This window comes from Triturus cristatus, chromosome 2_2, assembly GCF_964204655.1.
Source record: "Triturus cristatus chromosome 2_2, aTriCri1.1, whole genome shotgun sequence".
In the NCBI taxonomy this organism is placed as follows: domain Eukaryota; kingdom Metazoa; phylum Chordata; class Amphibia; order Caudata; family Salamandridae; genus Triturus; species Triturus cristatus.
Window position 1 is genome coordinate 581,391,033 of NC_140582.1, and position 18,103 is coordinate 581,409,135.

At 47.7% G+C, this 18,103-nt stretch overlaps 1 protein-coding gene across 31 annotated transcripts in view; it reads left to right on the forward strand.

The window, feature by feature from the left end:
- The window catches only part of RAPGEF2 (Rap guanine nucleotide exchange factor 2), a 960,874-nt gene that overhangs the window by 840,887 nt on the left and 101,884 nt on the right, over nucleotides 1-18,103 (forward strand). For all 31 annotated transcript variants that reach the window (XM_085641742.1, XM_085641743.1, XM_085641745.1 and 28 more), the window contains one exon: nucleotides 14,759-14,916. In XM_085641742.1, the coding sequence (XP_085497868.1) occupies nucleotides 14,759-14,916 (158 nt within the window). The remainder of the gene's footprint in view (nucleotides 1-14,758; nucleotides 14,917-18,103) is intronic.

Below are 18,103 nucleotides of genomic sequence, written 5' to 3' on the forward strand. Positions count from 1 at the left end.
TCTCTTGGATGAAGGTGGAGAAGAACACTTGCGGCATTTTGCTTATAATGCATGCGGATGTGCCACGATATAGGCAGCTGGCATAGTCAGGCTTGGAGATTAAGAGCATGAGGATGGCTTGCAGTTTGTAAGTAGGCTAGGTATGGGATACTGCAACATTGTGTTGTCATTGTGTAGAAGGCACTGTTTGTGACGTTGTTACATGCAGTATCAAACACTGGTTTGAATTCATGGTTACTCGTAGGTTTCTTCTTCTCTTGATGGTGTTGGAGGGGGGCTTCAAGTTCCTTAGGCCAAATGCGGGTAGGCTGGTATGTCATAATCTGTCTTTGTGGTATTGAGCTTTAGATGGTTATTCATCATCCATGTGTTCAAGACACGAAGACAGTCATCAAGTTTGGAATTGTAGAGGTCTTTAGGGATATCCATTTTAAAAACGCTTTGGGTGTCGTCTCCATAGTTGTAACAGACAGGTGAGTTTGTGTGATTTAATCAGATTTGGTAAGGGGCTTAGATAGACTTTCAATAATTGAGGGGATGTTATGGACCCCTAAGGAATTCCACAGTGTTCCGTGTGAGTAGGTGATTTAAAAGGGCTTTCTGTGAGAGACAGTCCATTTTAAAGCATTTTCACGGATTCTAAGATTGTAAAGTCTTTGCAGTATCGTGTGGTGGTGGTCAGTGTCAAATGTTGCTGATAAATCTACTAGTAATAAGGAAGATATTCTGTTTTTGACAACTGAGAGTTTTAGATCATCCCAAATGGATGTGATGGTTGACTCTGTAATTGTGCGTGGTCTGAAACCGGACTGTTGGACTGACCGTAAGCCTTAATTTTTGGTCTTGTTTATTTCTTTTGAACTACAGAAGCTGGCAATTATTGCTGTGGTGTTATCCAGACTTGCTTGCTACACGCACTTTACATGGGCACCCGACCACGAATTCTGAATAAACTGTAGATCCTCCAAAATGCAGCTGACCGCCTATTAATGAGAATCCCTACGTTTAAATCAGCCTCACACGCCTTGTCGCAACTACATTAGCTGCCCATTAGGAACCGAATTGCCTCCAAGGGATTATGTACTGCCCATAAATCTCTCAGTAATTTAGACCCTGAGTAACTTAAAAAAAAATTCAAATGGTACACTCCTAGTCGAGCCCTCTGCTCGATCAAGAACAGTAGTAATCCCTACAACTACTAAAGCGTCTTGGGGTGATCGAAGTTTCACCTTCACCACCTGTAAACGCAGAAACAAAATGCCCAGGCACTTCAGAGACCAAGCCAACTACCTCAGTTTTAGAAAAATAAAATCTCAAAACCTGACTTTTTACCTCTTCTCCACTCAACTAGCTGAGCTCTTTTGATATGTAGCAGACAACATCGCCAGGACGCCTTCAGGCAGTCGGGTGCTTTATAAACACTATCACCATCAATATCTTTAAAGAGGAAATAGCCCAGGTTTTTCAGTTGGCACTGTTAACTTGCTACAGGTGTTTGGGGAAGTGCCTGGAAACATTTGTAACAATGACACATGAACAAAAGCTCTGCTTTTCCTAAGTAGGAGCAGCCAAATCCTCATAATATAAGTCTGTCCTGGAGTCAACAAGGAGTTTTGATAAAACATTAGGCAACCTTTCTGCTTTTTGTTGCATAATATCGCGGTCATTTATATAGAGCCTTTCATGCTCCTTACGAGGCTAAAATGCACTTTCTGAATTGCTAAGAAAGTCACTGCTCTGTGTGTGCTATTTATATAGCGTTTCATGTCCCCGAGAGGTCACTGGAGGCCTTCAACTTTCTGTTGAGTTTGCAACCACCATTTGGAGCATGTTTGAAAGTTGCAGTTACACCTACATAGGTAAACTGGATGCTGTGCAAGTGGTTCATAAATGAGGTAGAAGTGTTGGGCGAGCTACCTCACACATGAACAGAATGTTGCAGGGCAGCATTAGTTTAGACTAAGCAATTCATACAGATTTGAGGAGGGCGATGGCACCAGAGGTTGGGTAAATGGTGTTACTTGAGGGGTGGCTAAAAAGAGCAAAATATCCCTCTTTTTTTCCTTCAACAGGTAACAGCATATAAAATGATGTGGTTCAGCTGTATTTTAACTTCAAGATATGGGTTCATTGGTTTTAAGTATTTAGGGGCACATATATAAAAAAGACTTTAGCTGTGTTGCTGTTGATGTTCGTTAGGGACTGAAATTAATCCATACAAATATTACTAAGGTGGAGGAAATTCTTCAGCATGATTCTGCTGCAGGTGTAGAGTTTCCATCATAAATCAAAGGATTTTCTGTTTGCACCAAACTCTAAAGTCCAAAAGCTCGCTCAGTTGTAGAGAGGCCTAGTGCCCTGAACAGCTCATAGAAAACCACTCTCACCAGCTTTTCCCTCTTGCAGACAGTCAGTGGCAGGTGTATTGAGATACACTCAACACCACAGAGCACAACCAAGTGCTTTGAAGTTTACTGTAGACCACTATTACATAAAGTGTTCATGCCACTCTAGGATGCCAGTGTTCAGACATTTCTCATTGCAGTTCCAGAGGCTGTCTAGCAAATATAGGTATCACAGCTAAAAACCATTTCAGTATTACCACCCATAGCTGGTATGATGGAAACAAGGTATGATTTGCCACAATCACCATAATTTAAAGTCTCTTTAATTGAAGCTAACAAGGGGATATAATGAGATAAAAATGCAGTTCTCTTTTGCAAATACGTGGAAGGCAGCAGCGGGGGCTGTTTGGGGTATTTCATTGGGTAGTAGATTCGGTTTGATTGGCTGGCACGAGGGTGGTGGATATCATGATTTCCTGGTAAATGAAGACCTCTCTCGGGCCTCAACGCAGGAAGACAACAAATTCACAGAGAGACAGCAGGCAAAGCAAACTGAGTGGCCTCATTGTGCTTGAAGAGTAGTTAGGTTCTAAACCATCCTAGCAGTTACATTAACAAGCTCGGGAGAAGAAAGGCTGAGTAGGCCAGGCTCGGTTTTGAAGCCATCAGTTGTATAGTACACAAAGTGAGCTGCAGCGATCTCCTCTCCTCCCTCCCTGGCCTCCAAGCATAAATCTGGACCTGACACCTTCATCATGGATGTATATGGGTCCTAGTCTTTCCATCACACGTTGTTCATGTATCTCTACAGAATCCTTGGGTTTGTATTACATCACCTCTCTGTGATCCATGAAGGAAATCTGCATGTACTTGAGAATGCATCTGTGCTCTCAGCTGGGTTGGCAGGGGCTACACATCCCTAAGGCTGCACCTGTCCTAAGGTGAATCTAAATATTTATTGAGACTAAGTATAGTAGGCATTGGGCTTGCACGTCTGTGAAGTTGGTATTGCACTAGGATTGGGCCTTGGCAGGGGTACTGTGTAGCCCACAGACAGCATGTGTTCACTTTAGTCGGGTGAAGCAGTGGAACCTCATACCCCGGAGAACAACACCATGAGCTTGGAAAGCACTTCCTTTTTGCATGTGGGAAGCATCCCCAGCAAGAGCAGATCCGGAGAGAGCGGTACCTCCAGTCACTTTTTGACTGAGTTGTTCGAGTCCTTTTTGTCTCTTCTTTTCGAGCCGATTGACCTGTAGATACTGTCATCGAATGATGTTGGTGATGGACCCGCACCGTGTGTGTGTCTCTACTGCCTGGGGCGCGACCACAACCCCAAGTCGTGCCCCGACTGCCGGGTCATGGCGCCGAAGACTTTGCAGGAGCGGTCCCCAAAGTTGCTGGAAGTCCGGCAGTCGGCTCCGCGCTGCTCAAGGTCCCCGTCCCGTGGGAGATCGAGGGACCGGTCGCGGAGCCATTACCATCGTTCTTCGGGATCGAAGTCTTCGCACTCGGGTAAGGCGAAGCATCACAAGAAGTTGAAGAAGCGTCATCGCTCACTGACTTCCCCTCACCCATCGTGCGATGCTGCTGAGGGTGCGGGTGGTGCCTCCCCCACGGCTCCGGCGGAGCCTACGGTGTTTCCGTTGGCCTACCCGCCCTTCCCAGGTCCGTCGGCGACTCCAGCCCAGCTACAGGAATTTCTGGCAGCCATGGCCCACCTCTTTGGGCCGCCGGAACGCCTTCGGGCCCCGCTGGCCCGACTGGGTGTCCTCGCCCTTCACTTTCGGCACCTTCAGTTCCAGCATAGCTGTCGGCTCCGGCCCGGCGCCGCAGGGCCCCCAAGGATCCAGGCCTGGATCCTGGTCGCCCCGGTTGACCTAGTGACACCTCCACCGACTCCACTGGCACCACTCCCGACGTCGCCTGTGCCCCTGGATGACGACGCCCCCGGTTTCAGCCCTGATGTGGACACGGCACCGGAACGGGGTCGCTCTACACCGATTCCGACGCCGATGGGGCCTTTCTACCCCTATGTCCCACCTCCGTATTTTCGGCCTGTCCCACAGCCTTCGGAGGAAGGGGAGGACTGAGAGGGGCCTGAGGACCCTCTCACAGCACAGTGTGAGTTTGACCCTGAATGGGTTGAGGAATTGGGGGATGCCAGCAGTCTTAACACCTCTCCTGAACTTGGCATGCTAACTCCTCCTACTGTGGCTACGGAGGAGGGTGCGAGTTATGCAGTGGTGTTGCGTAGGGCGGCCGAGGCTCTCCTCCTCAAACTCCTTACAGTGGCCGTCAGGACTAACCTCCTGACAGAAGTGCTTCAGCTGGCAGCTACCTCTGCAGAGCCACTGCTGCCTTTTAATGATGCACTTTCGGATGTTCTTTTGGGCACCTGGTCCAGGCCCAGCACGGGCTCCTGTTTATAGGAACGTGGCTCGACACCATCGCCCGGCCCCGGGCGACCCCCTCTTCCTCTCCCAACACCCCTGAGAGCTTGGTTGTCCAAGCCTCTATGTCCCAAAGCGCTATCTCTATCGCACCTCCGGATAGGGAATCCAAGAGACTGGAACATTTGGGAAGAAGATTTTTTCTTCCGCCAGTTCAGGGCTGCGGTCTTTGAACACCGGATGCCTCTTGGGCTGGTATTTCCACTCTGTGTGGAATACGGTAGTGCAGGTGCTGCCTCAGTGTCGAGAGTAGGCCTAGACAGTGCTCTCTAAGGCTATTTCGGAAGGGAGAGATGCGGCAAAGTTCAAAATACGATGTGGCCTTGACACCTGCCTACTGGCTGGGCAGGGCGATTTCCATGACAGTGGCGCTCCGCCGCCACGCCTGGTTGAGGACTATTGGCTTCTCGGAGAATGTCCAGAACACCCTGATGGACATGCCATTTGATGGCATTCGCCTTTTTGGCAACAAGGCAGATAGTGCGTTGGAGCGTTTTAAGGAATTGTGGGCTACTGCCAAGTCCTTGGGCCTTTCGGCCACTCGCCCTCCTCTGCCTTCTACTTTTCTCTCCTTTCGTGGCCATGGAAGGGCCCCCCAACACGTTCGCTCCAGAGCCACAGGCCACAGCAGCAGCAGTCTCAGCGCAGCTGTGGACGTGGGACCCGCAGAGGCGGGTTAGGGGGCCAGCGGGCAGGTCAGTCCACCTCCACCCCAGCCACTACTGCCTCCAAACCTTCCTAATCCGGTTTTTCAGTGCCATCAAACGCCAGTGGGCGGCAGGATTCGCCATCATCTCCCCCACTAGCGCACCATCACTTCGGACAGGGGGGTTTTACAAATAGTCCGAAGGGGCTACTTCCTCCCTTTCGAGACTACCCCTCCAGCCATGCCACCCCAGTACCACCGCATGTCGGGGGATCACTTGGCACTTCTTCAACAGGAATTTGTGGCCCTCTTGGCCAGGGGGCCATCGAGCGCGTTCCTGCGCCAGAAGTAGGTTGTGGTTGTTATTCCCACTACTTTCTGGTGCCCAAGAAGGACAAGAGTCTGCGTCCTATCTTAGACCTCCAGAACGTCAATTGCTTCCTCCGGAAGGAGAAGTTCAAGATGTTAACTCTGGCTTAGTTCTTGTCTGCCCTCGACCCTGGAGACTGTCTGGTAGCGTTGGATCTGCAGGACGCATATTTCCATATTCCCGTCCTGCCGGCCCACCGGCGTTACCTGCGGTTTACGGTGGGCCACGAGCACTTTCAGTTTACCATGCTCCCCTTTAGCCTTACCAGCGCCCCTCGGGTGTTCACGAAAGTGATGCCGGTGGTCGCAGCTCATCTGTGCAGATCAGGGGTTTCAGTCTTAACCTATCTCGACGACTGGCTGTTGAAGGTGGGATCGCCCCAGGCAGTTGTCTCCCACCTCCAGACTATGGCTGACCTCCTGCATTTGCTGGGATTCTCCATCAATGTGCCGAAGTCGCACCTGATTCCCTCTCAGAAGCTCCTCTTCATCGGAGCGGTTTTGGATACGACGCTCTTTAGGGTCTATCCTCCTGAACAGCGAGTCCAGGATATTCAGGCTCTGATTCCGATCTTTCGGCCTCTATCCTGGGTTTTGGTCAGGCTGACCCTGAGGCTGCTGGGCCTCATGGCCTCTTGCATCCTGCTGGTCGATCATGCCAGATGGCATATGCGGGCTCTGCAGTGGGACCTGAAGTTCCAGTCGGCGCAGCACCAGGGGAACCTGTCAGAGTCCGTCCAGATCTCGGAGGGCACTGCAAGAAAGTTGCAGTGGTGGCTCACAAACCAGCATTGGGTCAATGGCAGATCCCTCTCCCTTCCCCAACCGGAGCGCACAGTGGTGACGGATGTGTCCCTCCTGGGATGGATGGGAGAGGCGGAGATCAGAGGCCTCTGGTCTCCGGTGGAGTCCCAGCTCCATATCAACCTTCTAGAGCTTCGGGTGATCTGACTTGCACTGAAAGCATTCCTTCCCTCTGTCCGGGGAAGGGTAGTGCAGGTGTTCACGGACAACACCACCGCCATGTGGTACTGCAACAAACAAGGCGGGGTGGGGTCATGGACCCTATGTCAGGAGGCTTTGCGCCTCTGGACATGGCTGGAACATCAGGGCATTTCCCTGGTGGTTCAACACCTGGCAGGTTCACTGAATGCCAGGGCGGACGAACTCAGCCGCAGGTGCATTATGGATCACGAATGACGTCTTCACTTGGACGTGGCGCAAGGTCTCTTTCAACAGTGGGGAGAACCTTGGTTAGATCTATTTGCCACCGAAGAGAACGCGCAATGTCAGCAGTTCCTGGCGTTGGAATTTCCAAGGCGGCACTGTTGTACGCCTTTCCGCCTATACCACTTCTACCCAGAGTGCTGAAGAAGATCAGGCGTGACCGGGCCCAAGTCATCCTTGTGGCTCCGGACTGGGCTCGAAGAGTATGACCATCGATCCCCCAATCCGACTGCCTCTTCGGGAGGATCTTCTGTCGCAGCAGCAGGGGACTGTCCTCCACCCGAACCTTTCCAGTCTCCACCTCCTTGCGTGGAGATTGAGCGGCAGCAGTTGATTCCTTTTGACTGGCCTCCTGAAGTTTGTAATGTTGTTCTGGCGGCCAGGCGGCCCTCCACTAAGTTGGTATACACCTGCAGGTGGAACAAATTCATGGCATGGTTCACAGCAAAGGCTGTGGATCCCCTTTCTGCCCCTCTTTCAGAAGTCCTTTTGTTTCTTCTTTCTCTGGCCCAGCAGGGCTCTGCTCTGGGCACTATCAAGGGCTACCTTTCTGCTATTTCGGCTTTTCTCAGGCTCCCTGATCAGCCCTCTCTCTTTAAGTCGCCTGTTGTAAATAGATTCCTCAAAGGCATTACTCACCTTTTCCCTCCTATTCCTTTTGTCATGCCACAGTGGGACTTGAATCTGGTTCTCACATATTTAATGTGCGCGCCCTTTGAGCCTTTTCACAATTGTCCTCTGCGTCTCTTGACTCTTAAGACTGCTTTCCTGGTTGCCATCACCTCCGCTAGGAGAGTGAGTGAGCTCCAGGCTCTTTCTTGTAAACCTCCTTTTCTATCTGTCCATCCGGACAAGGTTGTGCTCAGAACCCGTCCATCCTTTTTGCCAAAAGTTGGTCACTGCTTTTCACATCGGGCAAACCATCACTTTGCCCACCTTCTTTCCGCCTCTGCATCCTTCTAGAGAGGAAGAGAGGCTCCACCGTCTGGACCCAAAACGTGTGCTCTCATTTAACTTAAACCGCACACATTAGTTCCGGGTGGATGACCAGCTCTTTGTTGGCTACGTTGGCGCAAAGAAAGGTCGGGCCGTACACAAGCAGACTCTTTCCAGATGGATCGTCTTGTGTATTAAGGCCTGTTATTCTCTGGCTAAGAAGGAGCCTCCGGTGGGGCTGCGCGCCTATTCCACCCGGGCGACTGCAGCCACTACAGCATTGGGACGTGGTGTCCCCCTGCAAGACATTTGTCAGGCAGCTACGTGGGCCTCGCTGCACACTTTTACTAAGCCCTACTGCCTGGACAGCCAAGTCTGGAGAGACCGCTTCTTTGGCCGTTCTGTTCTCCGGGACTTCCTGGTGTGATCTTGGTTCGCAGACCCACCACCGGGGTTGGTATTGCTGGGGTATCTATTCTAAGGTAAGGAATCTATCACTGTGTTTCTTTCAGATGAACAAGTTACTTACTTTCGGTAACGATATATCTGTAAGAAACATTAGTAGTGATAGATTCCTTACCACCCCACCCATCCGCCCCATTCTGCGAACTGATTTCTAGGGTTAAGGTTATCCCTTTAAGGGCCGTAGTTTCAAGGCACCAGTGGTCAGTATCTTGCATGGCTCTGCGTTCCTGGTGTAGAAAGTTGTGTACAGAACGGACGTCAGCGCGCGAGGGCGGCGTCTAAGTAGCTGCCGCGACGTCATCTCGGCGACCATGACGCCAACGACGGATGCGGAGCCGCACGACGCCACCTTCCGAACCTCAGGGGTACTGCTGACGAAAGGTTTGCGGATCCAGTTTGACGCCTGGGGGTAATTCTAAGGTAAGAAATCTATCACTACTAATGTTTCTTACAGATATATCGTTACCGAAGGTAAGTAACTTGTTCGTATAGCACACAACTCGTTGCCGAAGGAGCATCTCGGTGCATGTGCTGTACACCAAAGCAGAGTGAAATTCAGAACATTCATGTTTTTAGCAACTTCTTGAAGTTTTGGAAGCCTGGGCAGGAGCGGATATGGATATGTTTTAGGTTAAACACACACATTTTCATAAATATCATGCTCAAACATTCTGCTCATGCAGAATTGATAAATCCTCATGAGTGGAGAATGTGAGAATCATCTGACGTATAATGGGCCAACTTTAAATGAATATGTGCTCACATAATCTAAAATTCAGGTCACATGCACACCATTACCAATTTAAAAGACCTCCAGAACGACTGCAAGAGAAAATATCAGAAAACAAGCAGTACTTTAACAGGAGGTTGATGCAAAATTAAATGACGTGAGAGGGCACATATCTACTGTGTAAAAAAGGCTAAAAAAACATTTGGAACACTACTGGCCGCCTTCTGAAAGATACTGAAAAATTTCCTATTCACAAAAGGGTAGTACCAGAAGATGTACTTCTACATGCGGGTGCAGATTTAAAACTTCTTGTAACCCAGAAATTCCAATTGGAATCAGCACGGTTAGCTACACCATGTGGGTACCATTGGAAGTCATGATTCCTAACTTATGTTTCCATCTCTTCTGTACAGAGTTCTCCATGGTGGAGAACTCTGTTCAGTGGAAATGGATTCCTTCTTGCAAATGCACTTTTTTTTTTTTTTTTTTTTTTTTAAAACCTTTATTTGTGCATATCAAAAGAACAAATACGGGCCTACAACCATCAGGCCGGCCACAAAACGGTTAAGCACTGAGACAAACATTACATCCCCTGTGCATCAATGGTCAAGATTAGCAACGATTCAGGAGTTATACACTGGAGAGATCCTTGACACCAGGGGAAGGAGAAGTAAAGGTTAATTTTAAGGTTTTCAAAATAATTTTATCGAGGAAAAAAGTCAGTAGAGGATAGAACCAAGGAGATTCGAGTCCGCAAGATGGCTTCATCACACAGGAGAGCAGCAGCATCATTAGAAACGGCCATAGAAAATCTCAGACAGTGAGGCGTTGCAGTGATATAACAGGATAGTCACATGAGTAAATACGCACCCCTCCAAAGCCGCCCCCACTCAATCCACCCCACACCCGGACCCCGAATCGGAAACAAGGATAGCGCAGAGACATAGAAGAAAAAGGCCCATAGAACTAAAAAAGAAACAGTTAATTACCCCCCCACCCTACACCAATGCGGAGGCTACGGCCTGCCCCCCCCCCAGCATAGTGCCTGTCGCCCAATGAACCCGAAATATAGACAAGAGAGAAAGTAGGAATAAAGGAAAGAAAATAAGAAAACAAAGAAGAAAGCGGGGAGGAGCCCACGTAACCTCGGAGCGCCCGAAACCACCGGCCAACTACGTCTCCACACACTGAGAACCCACTACACCCAAAGGCGGTCGTGGGAAGATAACGTATCACAACAATCTAAGGAAGGCAGACAAATCGCGACGAGTGCGCACAACCTATGCAGACAGTTCCAGTCCCAGTCCAGCCCATCCGTGAAACCATGGTGATAGGAAGCAATCTAGCCCTGGCCCGATCGCGGGCGTAAGATTAGACTAGCCCCCACATGAAGGCCCCGCAGCCCGTGCAAACAAAGACAATATGGCCGCTTGGGAGAAGATGGAGAAGTAGAGTCACAAAATGGCCGCCGATCATCTATTGAGGTCCCCTTGTGCACCATATAAAATCCAGACCTGGCCTGTAAAGTACAGGAGTTCCACATAAAAGAAGCCGTAGGCCACCGTGAACAGTTCCTCGAGGACGTCAGGTGTCGCTCAGCTGGATACTCTTGCGGGCGCGGTGAGGCAGGCAACAACAAAGCAGGCAGCAATAAACGGGGAAACAAAGTGTCCACAATTGAGCAGGAGATCGATTGATCCTGGGTGCCGGGAAAGCCAGATGCAGACACCAGTGCAGCACGGTTATACCCAGTCGTTGCGTCCCCGCAAGAGGACAGAAGCACTGGCAGACCCACGTCTTGTTGAGAACAAACGGGGCGCTCACGACCCGCAGCCGACAGTATGGAGTCGAACCGCTCACTCAGCGTTTGCAAGCCAACACACAACTGCAGACGAAAGTCCCGCAGGGCAGCCAGAACGGAGCCGCATGTCAGCGGAAGCTGCGCCCCCACATCGGCAGCAATCCGGGACGGCACTGTGGGGCTGGAGTCTGGTAGAGGGAGGGCGAAGCAGGCAGCGGGCGAGACCGGAGCATCACCCCCCAGCAGCGAGCAGGCAATCAACGCCATGTTTTACCGCTGAACGGTACAGTGGCCAGGGGGGGGGTCGTAACAAGGAGGCAATTCCCCGCAGGTCTGCGCCGCAACAGGTGAAAGCCAACAGTCGCTTCCCCTCCCTCGGACTCTCTTTGCAGCCGACTAGGCAATAGAAGAAGGGGGTCTGCAGCCTTCCACAGCGCGGGCCACAGAGCGGGGCAGGAGACCCGCCACACCGGGGCTTACCCTATAGCTCCAGCCCGTCGGGTGAAAGGTGAAGGAGGTGTCCGGGCGTCTCTCCCCCGGCTCGTCTGGCGACAGTCCGTGGTGTGAGGCGGGAGCGGGGCTGCGGGGCTCTGATTTGCGCCGGGGGTCCAGTGACTGCGGAGCTTCCAGGGGGCCGACCAAGGCCACAATGGAGCAGGGGTCCAGCGCGGAGAACAAAGGCACCAAGAACTCCGGCATCCGGGCGGGCTCAGACTCCGGGAAAGCGGCGGCGCGGTCAGCGCGTCGTCGCGCACGTTGCACCTCGAAAATCGGCGAGGATAGGAATCAGGATGATAGTCCGAGGCCAAGGGCCGGCGGAGCCGGGCGCTCAAGCGTCTGCTCCGGTCGCCATCTTCGCAAATGCACTTTTTTGTGGGTTTTTTTCTCAGAGTGGAAACATTCTTGTTAGTTAAGAAACCCCTTACCGGAAACCCCATCCAATGTGGGGTTGATAAGTTCTCCTTGAGTAAACTTCCAGCCATTTCCAGGATGGAAAAAAGTCTGATGATATTATCAGAATGTTGAACAAATTCTGTGTTTTTAAGTGTTTCCAGACTTTCAAGGCAAACTATGCCTTGAAATTGCCATTTTCTCACCCTTCCAGTGGATTTACACTGTGGATATCTCCACACTCCTGACTGAGAGTGGTAGAGAGCTCCTTCACTGTAAATGGGCATACACCTTAGAGGAATCACTTTGTGAATTCCTGGAATCAGTAGAAATTGGAATTTTGGTCATAAAAAAGTTAACCAGTTTACCTTTGCTAACGGAGCCCATGAATATTTTGTTACAGATATAATTGTATGAGCAATGTTAATATGATTTTTTTTAAAGGAGCCAGGCTCTCAAAATCCCCTGGAAATATTTTGTAGCATCAGTTCACCCTGTATAGCCCTGTGCTATAACTAATAATGCAAAATCAGCATCTTACAGCACATCACAGGGCACACAAGTAGGTGAAAAGCCAAAAGAGGAGGCTCCCAGGGCTCCTTGTCCATGCATTTGCTTCATGTTGCCCTTGCACAGAGTGCTTACAGCTAAGGTAGATAGCTGCCGCAGAATAAAAACTCAGCTTAAGTCACTGTTCCACCCACATTTGGTTGTTGGTTGCACTAAATGCGTGGCTTTAATAATAAAAAAAAAATGACATCAGTGGCGTAGCTTACATTGGTGCAGCAGGTGCAGTGGCACTGGGGCTCACGGAACCATCATAATTCAGGTATATACCTACCCCAAAAGCTGACAAAAATGAAATTTTACATAGTTGGACCAGGGCATCCTTGGTACGCTACTAGACAGCAAGCAATTGAATGTATCAAGGTTTACTAGGGTTGCCACCTGGCTGGTATCCTGGCATAAGCAGCATTTTAATGTTGGGACAGTACAATTTTTTTTTAATCTCCTGAAGTCGGTTATTTTTGTCCATACCACCTTATCAGTATGTACTTTAAACAGTAAATGTAACATAAAATCACCTTAAAATGTGTTCTTCACCTGCCCTAATGCTCCATATATCCCAATTATAATTCAGACAAGAACAATATTTTCTTATCACTTCCAAATAATTTAGCGGTGGCTTAGCACCACCATTAAGGTGCCTTTGTATCATAATCGAAGGAAATTTCGCAATACTCTCCTCACTCCACACAGCAAAATCCAAAGCTGCACAAACCTTCGCAGTGGCTGAACATTGTTTACACACTTGGACACAACAATATTATTTGAAATACTTAACATTGCTCAACCAATTTCTGATAATTGAACAAAGACAGAAATTCCATGTTCAAAGTGAATACAGATGATTTCATATAAAGTTCTACAAAGGTATCATGGCAGGGCCTTTGCAGAATGTTAAAACGTGAAAAGGTGGCCGGCATTTTTCTCGGGGAATGGTGGAAACCCTAGTCTGCCCATCATTAATAGAACAGGGTCTCCGAGGGAGGCCCAAAGACGCTCTTGCCTAAATGCAGTATGCACCGCCACTGTTCACCTGCTGACTCCCCCTGTAGCACTTTAAAAACTAGCAGCTTAGGGGAATGTATTCAGCAGGAACCTGTAACTTGCTGGCATGCCTCGGTGTGCACGTCCCAGTGACATAAGGAGGAAGGACAGTTACCACTAAGCCCCACCCTTTCCCACCACGTATATACTCTTCTTCCACCTCCAACTTCATGCTAAAAATTTAGGCAGAAGAAGAGCTGTTTGTTTAATTAATGTAAGCATGAGCCACGTTGGCTTGTCATTTTGTTATTGGTGCCTCATGATGCCTCAAGAGTGTGCTCGGTCGCTAGGTCTGTTCCAGGGTTTGCGAACGAAATTTCAGGAGTCGCAGTAGCGAGCCCATGTGACCCCTAATTGACGTCCATGTGTGATCTTACAAATGTTTAAACACGACACACCATGTTGTGTTAAAATTACTGCTTAATATCTTCAGTGAGCGTGCAACTGTCTTTACTTGTGATTGCTATCCTTCTTAAGAGTCCTAAATAGCTTAAAATTCAAACGATTTAAACCAGTTTCTTATTGTCATTTAAAGAGCACCACCTTGAAAGATGTGATATCCGTGTGCTGTTACTTTTTCATACATATGTGTAATATTTTTCATATGGGCCAGGATACCCTTCCGGGTGATAGTGCGCTCTACAAATCTGCACAACATAACATTCCAAATCGGCGATAGTGCAATATTGATAACAAATATAAAAATAAATAAAAAATCCTTGAACACAATCTGGAAATGCTGACAAGCAGAGAACACACACTCCACATAGAGTCAGCACCATTTTTTCAAAGCAGGTAATCTTACATTTCAGTCATAGTGTATTTGTGGCAGCAACCTGTCAAGTGGGTGCTGCAGTTATTGTACTGTCACATGCTAAGTGTCACAATCTTGACTCAGATTAGTTTTAAGGCCGTGAAGGTCTTCATCAAATTTCCAATCCATCAGTCATTTTCCAGATGGCCACCGATGGGGGCATGTGCTGTTACTTGTGTATTATTCTAGCTTCAACTAAAACACTTGCGTCGAATGTGTGTGAGTTGTGGATTGCAGAAGTGGAGGTAGTGGGGTAAAGCCTTTTGAAAAGCAGGAGTATTGAAAATAGTGTGTTTTTGTCAATTGTTTAATACTCCAGTTTTGTTCTTTTAGGACTGTAAATAATAGGTGTTACTCGTCAGTGTTAAAATTACCAGTGGTGTTTGTACTATATTGTATGGAAGTATGGGCCCACATGCGTACGTGTGTTATGAAGATGCTCAGTGTGCTTTGCTTACCTTTCTTTATAGTGACATTGGAATTGGTCAGTCCCAGGATGACAGCATAGTTGGATTAAGGCAAACAAAGCACATCCCTCCAGCGTTACCCGTCAGTGGGACCCTGTCATCCAGTAATCCTGATCTGCTGCAGTCTCACCACCGTATCCTAGACTTCAATGCCACACCAGGTGAGCTGCCCTTCCTTTCCACAGTCTGCGTGGTCTTCTGCCTTAGTACAGTATTTTTATGGTCTGGCTTGACAGCGCAACTGCCACCAGACAATTATGTGAGACTCGCCAGGAGAGGGGCTTTTACTTTGCTCACATGTTGGCAGCCATGAGAAGGGGTTTTGATTGGGCGAACGTTGTGTGCTTCAAGGCAAAAGGGTTTGCCCTCCACACAGCTGTGATCATTCTGTTCATTTCTCCAGTTGCCTGAGCTCAACTTTCAGGGGCACACGCAACATTGCAATGCTGTTAAAGTGTCTTAGATAACTAGATAATTTATATTATTTTTCTCTGACAGAAGCATAGATCGGAGTAGGGCATCCATTAACCTACACTGATGTTTAGGTCTGACTTGGCAATGCAACTGTCACCTGACCTTTTAACCTTCACCACTATTATTCTGCAGTTCTTTACTTCCACACAAATACATATCCATTCCCATGCCATTTTCTTGTAAGGCTTCACATTACCTCAACTTCAAACTAAGTCAAATTGCCATTAATATTGAACTGTACAACATGACATGTATTTACTTAGATACATCCTAGAGCAGTGTGCAGTACAGCGGCTGAATTATATTTAACTTTTTATGCATGCCTGAGGGTGCGTGTTGTATGTTAAGAACATAGAGACCACAGGACCAAACATTTGCTGGCTCAGTTTTACAGAATTAATGGCAAGCTACAAAGAACGGAACTCGGAAGTTCGCAATGTAATTAATCAATATACACTTCATGAACTCGTCCTAATCGGAAAGGGACTCCAATAAATATACTGCTTTTTAGCCCTCTCCAATAGACGTTTCTCTTGTATCATCCTCTTCAGTTTTTATTGTCTGAACAGCAGCTATTGCCCATTTTAATTCTTCTTCTCTGGGAGGTGCAACATGGATGTTGAAAATCAAATCTGTGAGAGTATGATGTATTTTAAATGTTCTATATAGAATGTTAAAATGCTGATTAAAATGAATGTTGCATCTTTTCTATTACATAAGATTTGAATACATTTCATTAGGTTGCCGGTAGTAAGTGCAACTGCTTTTCAGTAATTGGAGTATATTCAGTTTGAATGTACCTTATACAGCATTTAATTATTTGCTTAACAGTTACACAGGGCTCCTGGACTAGCAATAGTATTGGGCACATTCCATTCTAACAAACCGATTCATTCGCACGGAAGCTAGAACTTTGGAATGAAGAGTAAGTTTCAGTAATAAAAGACGTCCAAATTGATTCTAATTGAGATGCCGCGTGTCATCGGAATGGCAAAAGAGAATGCTTGGTCTTTAAGTCAACAGAAAGAAAGCTCCATAATGCATGTTATGGCTTTTCAGTAAGATGGATTCCAAACTTGAGCAGATCCGGATCCTGCGTACGAGCCCTCTTTTACTGAACGAAATCATGAACAGATTGGCACAATAGGTGGGCTTAATCATATCCAGTGCTTTGTAGACTAGGCAGCCAATTTAAAATGCAATTTTTGATTAAATAGGCATCAAATTTAAAGTACTCCGGATTAGGTGATCCGGCCAAACATTATCGATGGAAAAACAAATCTGGTTGTGGTCTTGAGTGGGGAAAGTGATAATTCAGGCCCCCTCGCGATGATGTTCCCAAACTCTAGGGAAGAGATAAACTGGGCTTTGTCTGCTGCGCTTAGGCGTGTTTCATTGTTTAGTTTACATATATCCTAAATGTTTCACTGTAGACAAGAGGAAAGAACAGAAGGGTTTTACTCTGTTGAATGAGAAGGCGTCGTTCTTATGTTAAGGGTTATCTTAAAGAACTCAGTTTTCTGTAGACTGAACTTTAAAAGGTTGTCAGTTATCCAACCCAGTGATAAGCTCGAGTCCTGGGGCACCCCCCCAAAAGGCATTGCAGCACTGCTTGAGGAAAAGTTTCTCATATTCAGCAATGATATCTGTTAGTTAGGAAAGAGGCTACACAGAGATAAAGTGTAATGAAACAAAAATGTTCCCACCAACCAAAAACGGGTGTACATCATCTAAGATTTTTAGGGTGGCAGTTTTGATACTGCAGCTTCATTGGAAGCAAGTTTGGTGATCTGTAAGGAAGTGGTGTTTTTGATGCAGGCAGTGAGTTGTAGTCCACAGTTCCTACGTAATGAGTAAGGGCAGATTACAAACTGTAGTAAGTCTGATATTTCTGATGGAAACTTTGTCCCTGCAGATTCCTCACTTTATGAAGTTTCCTAGGGTACCAGACTAAATCTGGAAAACATGTCTTATGCTACTCCAGTCATCTCTCTGCCTATCAAGGAAGTGATAACACCAGCCACTGAATGCCAATTCCTGAAGTACTGCAATCAATTCCTGTTTTTCCATGCATTAGTTATGTGGTCTAGAGCTCTTCAGTTTTTACTGAATTCCTCAACGTTTAAATGATGGTCTTTCAACAAAAGTTCTCATTTTTTGACCCATTGAGAGTCCATCACTGGGAGCGCCAGCTGTTCCGTGTTGTGCTCTTCTTCTAGCTCGCCACTCCACTCGGTCATTAACTTTCCATCAAGAAGTGCACATCGGTTGAAGTCTGAATTTTGAAGGTAGATGTTCTCTTGCCTTGTTGTAAAAAGGGGCCGTTGAAGGGGACCCCATGGAGAAGAGGGGCACAGGATTGTAATTCCTTTATTATATGCTCAAGGATGGGGATCTGAGACCCATTTTGGTCCTTAAGCTCCTGAACCTTTTGTCGGGACACCTTTTCCCGGATTCCAGTCCTCATGGCCCTAAATGTAAGGGATTGGATGGTGCCCATGGCTCTCCAGGATGCCTATTTCCACCTACTTGAGCCTACCAGTAGAAAGGTATTACCTCTGCTTCACAGAGGGGTAAGTCGTGTAACAATTAATGGTGCTACTATTTACTCTCACAGCTAGTCCACAAGTGTTCACTAAAGTGCTGGCTGTGGCGACGAGTTCCCTCAGAAGGTCAGGAATTTTTTGTATGTATGTAGATATATATATATCACATCCAAAAACACTATGGGGCTGATTACTATGTGGCCCGGAAAGGCTCCGAACAACAGTCAAAGCCTTTGCGGCTGCATCGTAATCAGCCCCTTGGTTTACTTTCCGACTGCCCCATTTCAATACTGGCAGTCGGAAACTAAACCGGCCAGTCATTCTGGCT